This window comes from Miniopterus natalensis, chromosome 8, assembly GCF_054644295.1.
Source record: "Miniopterus natalensis isolate mMinNat1 chromosome 8, mMinNat1.hap1, whole genome shotgun sequence".
NCBI classification, from domain to species: Eukaryota; Metazoa; Chordata; class Mammalia; order Chiroptera; family Miniopteridae; genus Miniopterus; species Miniopterus natalensis.
The window spans coordinates 63,298,601-63,310,964 of NC_142088.1; the positions used below are offsets into that span (position 1 = coordinate 63,298,601).

The 12,364-nt window shown below is 37.0% G+C and overlaps 1 protein-coding gene across 1 annotated transcript in view; it reads left to right on the top strand.

Moving 5' to 3' along the window:
- The first annotated feature begins 428 nt into the window (after positions 1–428).
- Positions 429–12,364, top strand: part of LRP1B (LDL receptor related protein 1B) — a 1,257,096-nt gene continuing 1,245,160 nt past the window's right edge. The window contains exon 1 of the mRNA XM_087819400.1: positions 429–597. Coding sequence (XP_087675526.1) covers positions 429–597 — 169 coding nt within the window. The remainder of the gene's footprint in view (positions 598–12,364) is intronic.

Below are 12,364 nucleotides of genomic sequence, written 5' to 3' on the forward strand. Positions count from 1 at the left end.
GAAGCTCTGGTGTGAGGATGGAAAGTTAAGAACTAAATACTTAGAGATGCAGTTTAGGTTCAATATTTCACATTTATTACAGATTTTTATTTTCTTGGAGCAAAGGAGGAATAAAAATGTATGTTTTCAAAACTTCTGCTTTGGATCAACATCTATAAAACTCGATTGCTGGGATATCTATTTGCCTCATCCAGTATGACAAAACCTCTAGTCATAAACGTAAACAGAATTCTTAACAATTTCCAGAACAAATTGTGTGAGACCACATCAAAGTTAATCTTATCAATAAGCTGTACTTGAGCTGAGTGGCTAACATTTAAGAAAAGTAATTGGTTTAGCTTTGCTGCTGAACAGAAAATGTGGATCACATCCATGTACCTTTTATGTATTGCTTTCTCACATTTCATCTTTGTACTGCTCTTGTGTTCATGTTCAGATCATTCATATTTTATTTTGAAACATTTTCATTTTCAGATCAGCAGTCCTGTGATCCTGGTGAATTTCTTTGCCACGATCATGTGACTTGTGTCTCCCAGAGCTGGCTGTGTGATGGGGACCCTGACTGCCCTGATGATTCAGACGAGTCTTTAGATACCTGTGAGTAGAAAGGTTTTCCTGCCATTCAGGTTTACCTTACATGTGAAACTAAATGTCAGTTGTTTTCACGGATGGCTGATGGTGTAGTTGATTCTTTTTTCCACCTCGCCTAAGAAACTTGAAACTTTTCATTTGTGTTTCCTTTAAAATGACTATGGGAATGAAAGCATAATTTGCAGTTTTGCAGTGTGAACTGACTTATGACGGGAAGAAAATGCAAGATTAATGATTTCAAAGTGATTGTGTTACTACTAGAAAAACAAATGATTTGAAGAGGAAAATAATCCTTTAAAATATATCATTAAAAGGAAATAAGACCCTCTCCAAAAATTTATCTCACACATTTTGAGACAGAGGAGCACATAGGCATAATAACAGTAAAAAATAAATAGAAAACAATTCTAATGTAGAATTCAAGTGTGGAAATACAAAGGAATATTATTTGGCAATAGAAGTTAGTGCGAATATATGTTACATGGATAAACCTTGAAAACATTATGGTAATGAAAAGGAGTCAGTCACAGAAGACCACATATTGTATGATTACATTCATATGAAAGATCTCAAATTGGCAAATATATAAATATAGAAAGTAGATGAGTGATGTGATGGAAGGTAATGAGGACTGAGTGCTAAGTATGGGGTCTCTTTATGGTGTGATTCAAATATTCTAAAATGGGATTGCAGTTATGATTGCACAACTCGGTTAATATATTTAAAAACATTGAATTCCACATGCTAAAAGGGATGAATTGTATTGTATATGAATTTTATCTTACTAAAGTAGTTTAAAAATGGAAATACATCTAATTATTATGTCTATGGGTGTAGATAGCACAGGAATATGAAAAGATAACACTACCCTGGCTGGTGTGGCTCAGTTGGTTGGGCGTCATCTTGTGCACCAACAGGTTGCTGGTTTGATTCTCAGTCAGGGCACATGACCTGGTTGTGGGCTCCTTCCCCAGTAGGGAGCACGCAGGAGGCAGCCAATTGATGTTCTGCTCTAACATCGATGTTTTTCTTTCTCCTTCTCCCTGTCTCACCAAAAGTCAATAAAATATTTTTAAAAAGAAAAAAAAGACACCATTAATAAATGCTCTGACCATAATATATATATATATGTATATATGAAATTATATTGATATATATATATATATGTAAATTGGATCATATATAGCTAGATTCTTTTTAAGCTTTACCTCTCCTTTTTTAAGTGCCTTCTTGGAGTTCTTTCCTCATTAGCTGGACTGATTGCCAAAGCATAATCAGAATAAAAGGATAATTTTTGAATTTTGTTACTGGAGTATTGCATCTCTGTCCCCACATCCACCCCTCTCCCCGGCCTTTCCCATAGCAATGTCTGTGTCCATAGGTTGTGCATATAAACATATAAGTTCTTTGATTAATCTCTTATATCACCCACTCCCCAGCCCCCACCTTCCCTCTGATATCTCTCAGTCTGTTCCGTGCTTCTGTCTCTGGATATATTTTGTTCATCAGTTTATTTTGTTTATTAGATTCCATATATAAGTGAGATCATGTGGTACTTGTTTTTCTCTGACTGGCTTATTTCACTTAGCATAATACTCTCCAGTTCCATCCATGCTGTCCCAAAGGGTAAGAGATCCTTCTTTTTTACAGCTGCAAAGTATTCCATGATATGAAAAAATGCTCAAAATCACTAAGCATCAGAGAGATGCAAATTAAAACCACAATGAGGTATCACTTCACACCTGTCAGAATGGCTCCATCAACAAATCAACAAAGGACATGTGCTGGCAAGGATGTGGAGAAAGGGGAACCCTAGTGCACTGCTGGTGGGAATGCAGACTGGGGCAGCCACTATAGAAAATAGTATGGAGTTTCCTCAAAAAATTAAAAATTGTACTGCTATTTGACCTAGTGATCCCACTTCTATGAACATATCCGAAAAATTCCAAATCACCAATCAGAAAGAACTTATGCACCCCAATGTTCATAGCAGCGCAATTTACAATAGCTAAGATCTAGAAACAGCCCACTGCCCATCAGTAGATGAGTGCACAATTACCATTTTTAATTAGTCTTAGTGCTTTATGATGTGTCTTTTTACTACATTCATATTGTCATCACTGATCTACTTAGTATAGTTGCAAAATTTTATACATATATGGATGTATACAGTCAATGTGAAAGATAAATACTAGAAATCTAAAACATTGAAGACAGATTCTTAGGAAGGGTGATTTTGTGCTCATTGTATGAACAAATGTATGTTATCAGTTTCGGTCTGAAGTACGTTGTATCTACAAAATATTAGATGAAAATAGCTGAAGAAATACACTTATTTTTCCTAAATCCACTTAGCCTTTAAAATGATAAGAAAACCAATATAGCATGGAATTTATTATGACATTGTAAAAGCTCTGCAATGATGACAAAATTCTTATAGGAGGAAAAAAAGGGATATTGCCAAGGAAGAAGAAAAGCTTCCCTTGTGAAACTCTGACGACTGAAATGCTTAGAAGATAAACATGCATCCAGAAAGGCCAAGATGAGCTTTCTAAAATGTAAAAATGGATAACTTTAATAACTTATATTTTTAGCATTGAATATGATAAATTATTCTTTAGCCTTATATTAAAAATGAAAGTTCATATTTCACCACATTATTTGAAGTAATTTCAAGTGTCTAAATAAATGACTGATCATCTTGGGGCCCTATGAGGCCATGAGAATAGAAAATCAGGGAAATCACCATCCTTCTACTCAGGGATTTCAATTCAGTTGTTAGTCTTGAATTGTGTGTGACGAGAATTAAAATGAAGAGTGGGAACGTTTATTTGTGAAAAGAAAGCTTGGTACCACCTGTGGCCAGAAAGTCTTCTTGAAAAGCACTTTTATTCCAAGGTATGCAAAATTTAATTCCTTCTAGGATTTTCTGTTGAATGCTTAATGATACTTCCTTTCCAACAATCAGCCCCAGCTGATGTATGATATTCTCTGGGAAATTGAATTTAATATACTTAAAACGGATTCTTTTTCAGTCAGAACAGTATTGGTGCTGCTAATTCTCCTTCCTTCCTATTGCCCTGTACTACTCCCCAATCAGAAAATCATTTAGAGAGTACTTTAACTGCAGATCATATTTTCAGTATATGACTCATTGGCCAACAAAGGAGAATAAAAATACCCTTATAAAAAGGTAATATTTGCAACCTGGATAGTTTTGATAATTTGCATATGGATTCTGTCCTGTCCTTCTGCAGGAATCAGCAAACTTTTCCTATAAAGAACCAGATGATATAAATATTTTAGATTTTATGAGGCCGTATGATTTCTGTTGAATACTCTTCTTGTTTTTCTTTTGTTTGTTTTTAAATTCCTTAAAATGGAAAACACATTCTCAGCTTGTAGTCTATACAAAAATAAGCCACAGGCCGGATTTGACCAGCAAGCTGTAGTTTTGTAATGTCATTGCTGAACCATATCCACTGTGAAGTCATAGGTGTGAGTCTGTGCCCAGGTAGAGTCACCACAGGGAACAGAATAACCCCTCACAATGGAAGCCTGTGGCAAAGGACTGTGTGTGTACCCACTACCATATAGTGCCAGACTCAGGCCATATGGTGTTTTCTGCAAAAGCTAGGTTGATTCTTCCATTTTTTATGCTTCCTTATTGGTTAGGATTGCATTTGAACTTGTGGAACAGAAACAGTACCTTAACCAAATGCTGGTTTATTTTTTTTCACATAAAAAGTTGAAAAAGTAGAAAATTCAGGATTAATGCGGCAGCTCTAGAATGGCTCCAGGCTTTCTCTATCTTTCTTCTCTGCCATTCTTAGCATGGACTTGTCAGTCTTATAGCCATAGTATAAATGCTATACCTCGGCCAGTAGATAATTCCATTTCAGGCAGAAAGAAGGGGGGGAAAAGGGAAAAGGCAAGTGCCAGCTGAGTTGCTCTGCTTTTCAGAAAAGTAACAGCTTTTACAGAAAGCAAAGTAAGTAGATAATGCTGATATCTGCTTCACCAGAACTGATCATATGGGGTATGAGGCAATGATTATTTTCAACAAGGCATGTTGCTTTAAAAAAAAAAAAATTGGGCTGGGCTGGGTGTGGCTCAGTGGTTGAGCATCGACCTAGGATCCGGGGGATCGGGGTTCGATTCCCAGTCAGGGCACATGCCCAGGTTGCAGGCTAGGCAGCTGATCAATGACTCTCTCATCATTGATGTTTCTCTCTCTCTCTCTCCCCCTCCTTTCCTCTCTCTGAAATCAATAAAGATATGTTAAAAAATAAAATAAAATAAAAAATTGGTTCCTCTCCTAGTACAGAGAAAGGGGACACTAGATGTTGGGTAGTAGAGGCACCGGGTAGCATGTGCTCCAGCATCCCTCCCTCTCCTTTCGGCTCTCCATCCGCTCTATAAGAGGTGATAGGCACAGTGCATGATTAGGGCTTTTGAATCCCAACTACTTGTCTCCAAGTCCGCTTCACAAATATCTGTTCCCTGGGCAACTAACTTAACCCTTTCAGGACTCCATTACTGCATTCGTGCAATGGGCATGATAGTACCTGCCTCACAGTGAAGTGCGTATATAATTCCTGTTCCTTAGTAAGGTGTCATCTTTGCTGCGTACCCCGTTCTGCATTCCAGATGCTCAGAGTTCTGAGGAAGCACCGGGCCCTAAAGCTCTTCTTAGGGAGCTTCCTAACTGTCCCTTATCCAATTCTTTTTTTTTAATGTTTTTATTGAAAGGAGTGGGAGAGAGAGAAAACAACAATGATAGACTGTCTCCTGCAGCGCTCCCTGCTGGGGATCAGCCCGCAACCAGGCAGGCGCCCTGACCGGGAATCAAACTGTGGCCTCCTGGTTCATGGGCGGACTTTCAACCACTGAGCCACACTGACTGGGCCCCTAGCCAATTCTTACTTAAAGCTGGTCTTATTCTCTAAGGATATGAGTAGGAAGAGAATTAGTTTACCACATACACAAATTCAAGTTAAATTGTTAACAGTTTTTAATAATTAGATATATTTCTTTTAAACATTAAGACATATTTTGTGTGGAGATTATTTGGAGACAGGTGGCTTTTTCTAGGAACTCTTCCAAAAACATCACGTTGACTGATTGACTGAAGTTAAAATACATGACTAAAAATCATGTTAGTGAATAATATTATTTAACACTACATTTCTGAAATGTAGATGTTATCTCATTTTAGGAGATTGAGTGTATGGTCCTTCTGTACTCCTCCAAGCTGGCTGTTATTGGTGAAAGCAGAGTTTAAGTTTATTTAAACTTGCCCCCCTTTTTTGAAATACTGAGGTAAAGAAGGACCTAAGTCCTAAGAGGACCCCATAGGCCACCTAATTTATAAATATGAAGTCATTTTAAAAACATGGAAGGCTATCCCAACAGAATTGTATAACATTGGCTTTGGGAGTGAACAGTTCTAATTGAATAATGCAGTAAAAATAACAAGTCTCCAGGCCAATAAGGATGGAAGCATTTATTTAAAAAAATGAAAAGGCTGTAAGTTATTAGGGTTAGATGTGCCTTTGCATGGAGTGACCAATGCCTTTATTTTGTTTTTATTGTGCGATTTAACTTTATTTAGATAGGATATTAAGAAACTTCTTACATTCACATAATGACCTTGCCCCTAGGATATAAGGTAAAAACTCCCTTATAATTTCCTTTTAAACTTTCTTCCTTTGACAGAGGTCAGAAGAATAAAATGAAATTCAGGTGGGAGATTATTAGCAAATAGATATTGCTCTTTAAACACATACAGTAGAATAGGGCATTGAAAGTAGTCCATAAGCACAATAAAATGAATGGGAGTGCAGTCCTTGTTTCTAAGTAGTAGTGATTTAGCGGTCGCTTTGCTATGAGCTAATATACAAGAACCACAAAGCAGAGCTTTTCTTTAGACAGAGAAGCTGAAATGATCTTACAGATTAAAGGGAAAGCGTATGAGACCCATGAGGACAGTTTACGTCTCTTTCAGTTCTTTTTGTTTTGCTCTTTGTTTCTCTGTGAGGCCCTCCGTTTAGCAGTGGAGAGGCCAACACACTGACCCATCTTTAATAATAAAAAGATTCCCATTTAAGAGTTGATAGGAAGGGGTGACATGAAGGTGGGGAAAGTACAATTGTGAATTTTAAGGCCTGTCTGATATTGATTTATTTCCTCAGCACAGTGGAGATGGGATGGGGGGGGGGTCGCATTTCTGTCCCATGATGTGCTAACGCATCTCTGCAAGTCTTCCTCTGCAATTTTAAGAAAGGTTGATTGGAAGCATAGGTGATAAAACTGAATGCACTACAGTTCCGACAGGCGGAGCAAGACCAGCATTAAAAAAGGCCTCGCTCTTTTTTATTTTTTTATTTTTTTGTTCAAAATATTACAGATGTCCCTTTTTCTCACCAGTGACCCCTTCCACCCCGTCCCACCCCCCTCCCCAGTCCCTCTCCACACCATTGTCCGTGTCCTTGGGTTGTGCATATATGTGTATAAATTCTTTGGTTACTCTCTCCCCCTCCACCCACCCGCCCCCCTCCATCCTTCTGAGATTTGTCAGTCTGATCCCTGCTTCAATGTCATCTGATACAAGACAGGTTTTCTGATACAAGACAGGTAACGGGATAAAAAGGTACTCGTGCCCTTTTTGGACTGGAAACTATAAGAAATAGAAAGTTTGAAATAATGTAAAATAAAGGGGGTAAAATAAATGAATGAGTTCAAGAGACAACCCTGGTAAGCTCTCCTTGGCTTAAGGGGCGATGTACTGTAAATAAGTGCTCTTGCAGAGCTCGGTGGTGACAAACTGAGGGCTGAGCAAGGAGTCTTCTCATCCAGTGCATCATTTATCCACAACTAATCTAGCATTTGGGGTTGGGGATGAAAGCTTCTTACCTTTCATGGGTGAGTACATTTCTTCCCACGGAAGACGTTTTATTCTTAATAGTCAGAGTATAAAATTTACATTTGACTTTCACTCAGAAGAGCTAAAATGACATATTTTGCTAAATGAAGCTCTAAAGAATGCTGTGTTCTAAGAACGTATTTCATGGCAGTATCTTTCCCTTTCTCCTCCTTCCCCCACATCTTCAATCATCCGTCCTTGAAAGCAGGATAAAGCCCTCATATGATATGCCGATAGAACTTCAGTAGGGCAAAGACTATCAGCGTTCTACTAATTGCTAGTTGGGCCCTGTTCAGATTCAGGCAGCATAAATGATTTGGGGTTGGGTTTTTTAATTAAAATCTTTGTAGCATTAACTTTCCTCATTTTCAGGATGGGAGAAATTGCTAAAAAAAAAGAAAAAAAAAAGAAAGTTCATGAAAAGATGTGCCTTTCTTCTTTCCTTTCTCTCTCTCTCTCTCTCTCTCTCTCTCTCCCCCCCTCCCTCCCTCCCTCCCTCCCTTCTTTTCTTTTCTTTTCTTTTCTTTTCTTTTCTTTTCTTTTCTTTTCTTTTCTTTTCTTTTCTTTTCTTTTCTTTTCTTTTTTTCTTTTCTTTTCTTTTCTTTTCTTTTCTTTTCTTTTCTTTTCTTTTCTTTTCTTTTCTTTTCTTTTCTTTTCTTTTCTTTTCTTTTCTTCTCTTTTCTTTTCTTTTCTTTTCTTTTTTCTTTTTCCTCTGGAGAAGAATGCCTTTTGAGGGAAGGGTCAACCTTAAAGGATCAGTTAAAGAGAGGAAAATCCCATAACTAGAACAAATCTTTCTGGGTACTCAATTGCAAAGAAGAAAACAAACCAACAATTACTTCTCAACATCTCTGATTGAGTTGTCAAGAGAAAAGTAATTATTACTATAAAATACTTTCATAGGATTCAGCATACAGCCATAAGACTAATTTTAATCTTTCACAAAAAGGAATTGTAGAAATGATGTGTCTTTGTACTTTGATAATTGTTTAAGTACGTGCACTTAAATATCACTTTGTCATTGTAACTGTGTTTTTTTGAAATATGGACCAGGTATTGTGGTCATTGAAACAATAAGAAATCTGAGACACAAACAGGTTACTTGGTAAAGAGTCTCATAGCTAATGGGTAACAAGGCTGGAATAGGAATCCATAACCTCTATATTCTAACTTCCCACCATAGCACCTGTAACGGCTGAATTGTGCCCCACTGGAATTCATATACTGAAGCTCCAAATCCCCAGCACCTCGGAAAGTTTCTGTATTTGCAGAAAGGGCCTTAAAAGAGCTCATTAAGTTCAAATGAGGTCATTAGAGTGTGTTGTACTCCAAGCTGACAGGTGTCCTTGTAAGAACAGGAAATTTGGACACAGGAAATCAGTCCCATGTAAAATACCCATCTTTACATTAGTGGTTATAACCCTCTAAGAAAACCTAATTTATACAGTGATGTTTGTATGAAAATTAAATATATTTTAAATGAAAAGTCAGTAGATAATTAGTATAAATATTTTTTCAAATACTTATGGATGATGGGTTGCTCCAAAATTAAAAAAAATATAGATTTACCTGACCCTTTCTCCTGGTGATTCAGGACACTCATTTAGAGGGACAGTAAGTGGCCATCTTTACAATAATAGCTACTTACAAAGTAAAACACAAACTTGAAAAGATGACTTAATTACCATTATTTTCTGAGAAAACAGTAGAAATGCATAACTGGAGGATGCTGGTCACAATATGCATATTAATAATTTCTATATTAGGTTGCTAGAATCTATATTAGCTTGTTATAATTTTTAATTCTGAATTGATCACTGAGCTAGGCAATAAAGTAGATACAATTTGACAGTAAAAAAATATATTTCTTTCTCTACACTGAGCTTGGGAATTTTGTTACATTTCACTACCAAATGTGCACATATAAGACAATTCAATTTTTAAATAAATGACATGCTATATATTTTCATTTAAATAATGAAGACAATTTTGTCACTGCACTAGACTTCTCTTTATATATGGATTTCCTTTAAGAAAACCAGAAATCAATCAGCAGCTAGTTACTGAGGCACTGCTGTGTTCAAAGTGATTACTATGTGCTCTTCAACATTTTCCCACGACCCACCCGTGCCAGCGCTTTCGCCTGTCCTAATTTACTCCTCCATCCCAGCAAATGTGATTATTTCCATGTTAAAGAAGGGGATGTTTATGGTGAAGTTGATGCTGATATTACTGACACAAAATGGATGATTTTCCAAAGCCAGCAATCATGTTGAAAGCCCCTTGTGTTTCATATTTCCAATCCCTGACTTCCTCCTGGCCTACGCTATGGAAAAAGTATACTTCCCTGCTTTCAAAGACCTCAGGGGATTCGATTAAGAGCATTTGGATAATTTCTCTTTTACCATAAAATAATATAATTAATATAATATAATAATATAATATAATAATATAAAATATAATGTAAATATCCTGAGCGCGACATCTCTTATTCGCAGGTCCGCCCACATCCACCAGAGAAAGCCTTATACAGGACGAGTGTCACCGGGTGGTGTCCTTAGAACTCATCTAACACAATGCATTAGTTTGCTAGGGTTGCCAAAAACCACACAAACACAAAATAAACAAAAACCAAACAAACAAAAAACCATGGACTGGTGGGTTAAACAACAGAAACGGGTTTCCTCCCAGTTCTGGAGGCTGGACGTTTGAGAGCGAGGTGCGGGCAGGCTGGTTTCCTTCTGAGGCGCCCCTTAGCTTGCGGGGCGCTAAGCTGCCTTCGGCGGCCGCCTTTCCTGGCCTGTGTCTGCTCTCATCTCCTCCTTTAAGGAAACCTGTCCTCCTGGATTAGGGCCCACCCCTATAACTGCATTTTTACCTAAGTTGTCTCTGTCTCCAAACAGGCAAATTCTAAGTTACTTGGCGGTGAAGACTGTCACATATAAATTTTGAGAGGACCCAATCAATTCAGCCCAAAACGCTTAGGATGATTTTTTCTTTCCTTTCTCATATTCTAAGACATTTTCAGTCACGGGCTCATCTAATAAATGTAACTTGATATTTGTTTGAAAAGTCAAAAGTCCACCCCCCTGCTATATATTGTGAAGCTCGTTACAGGGGTCCCTCGGTTTCCGAACGTCATCCATTCCAGCAGCCCGTTCGGGTTCTGAAACGTTCCAAACCGAGGGATCCGCAGCCGACTGCGGGGCCTCAGGGGCTTGCCCTCGGCGGAGGCCGTGGGGCAGGTTCAACTTGCGAGGCGGGTTCGAAAACCGAAGCATTTGCGTCCGGGTTTACTGTGTTCATAACCCTAAATGTTCATCATCGGAGAGGTTCGGAAACCGAGGTAGCACTGTAACAGCAGTCAGAAAGCTGAAACAATAATACAGTACCCACCTCTATAGCCTGGATTTACCAACCATTAACATGTTGTGACGTTGGCTTCATCTTTTTCTCTTTTTCTGAATTTTGTATATACATATGTAATTTTACATGCGTATTTGTGTTCATACATGATTTGTGCTGAGTTACTTACACATAAGATGCAGACATCATGAAACTTTTATGCATAAATCATTCTAAGAACAAGACAAAGTGCTTCATAACCATAATGCCATCATCACCCATGATATTTGAGTTGGATAAAATATTCAATCTATATTCAGATTTCTCCTACTGTCCCAAGGCTATCTTCAGAAGTTATTCTTTATATAATTTAGGACCTAACCAAGGATAATGAATTGCATATGATTGTCACAGCTCTTTTGTCTTCCGTAGTTCAGAATATTTTCCAACTTTTCTTTTGTTTGACATGGCACTGAACTGATATTTTCCTGTACAATGTCTCACAATCTGAACTTTTCTATTTGTTCCCTCGATGATTAGATTCAGAGCAAATATTTTGCCAAGAATATGGCACAGGCTATGACATGCATTTCTCATTGTGCTAAATCAGGAGATAAGCCAATTTGATGATAGCTGGATAACTTGGTTGCCAAAACTGAATTACAACAAAATATTTTCCAGAAAATAAGGTATATGTCTCAATCATATAGCTAAGAAATTTAAGGGGAAAAATGCCTTTTCTAGTCTTACCTACTCCATTAGGAAAAACACTTAATCATGACTCATTCTTGTTATTTGAACTTAAAAATTAAAATCAAGTCAAGAGTGAGGCTTTTAAGTTTGAACTTTGTATCTCTTGAGTTGTGAGTATCACTCCCCCCTCAAAAAAATCTATTTTGGTTTTTCACATTGCTCTATGTCCAAGCATAAATAAAGCATAGAATTACTGTCACTTCTGTTTAAGTGATAAATAGTCTAAGCCTCTCATTACAATCTTTAAAGTTAAGGATCTTTTTTACTCTGTATATCCATACATTGTTCTGCACACAGTGAACAGCCTGTACATTTTTTTTGTCTGTCAGAGATTTAAAAGATGAATATGTAGGTAGGCAGTTTAAGATAGAATACAAGGCAATGGAGAATTGTCTAGTTAATTTACAAAATCTCTATGAATTTTATATATATATATATATATATATATATATATATATATATATATATATGCACACATATATGTACATATATGATTATTTTCAATTCAAAATTTAATTGGAAGTATATTTGAATAGGTACCTTCTTTAAAGAATTCATGAGTTGCAGAGTTATACACAATATACCTTAAGAAGTTTACACAAGTGCTTTGTAATCAGGCTTCTTCACAGAAATAAGAAGAAAGCTTTTTGAGGAAGGACAGTCTACCATTTAGAAATTTTTCATCCCACCTTTCTTTTACTACTCTCAACGGGTTTTTGTATATTTACTTAATTGGTTCACCAATGGAAC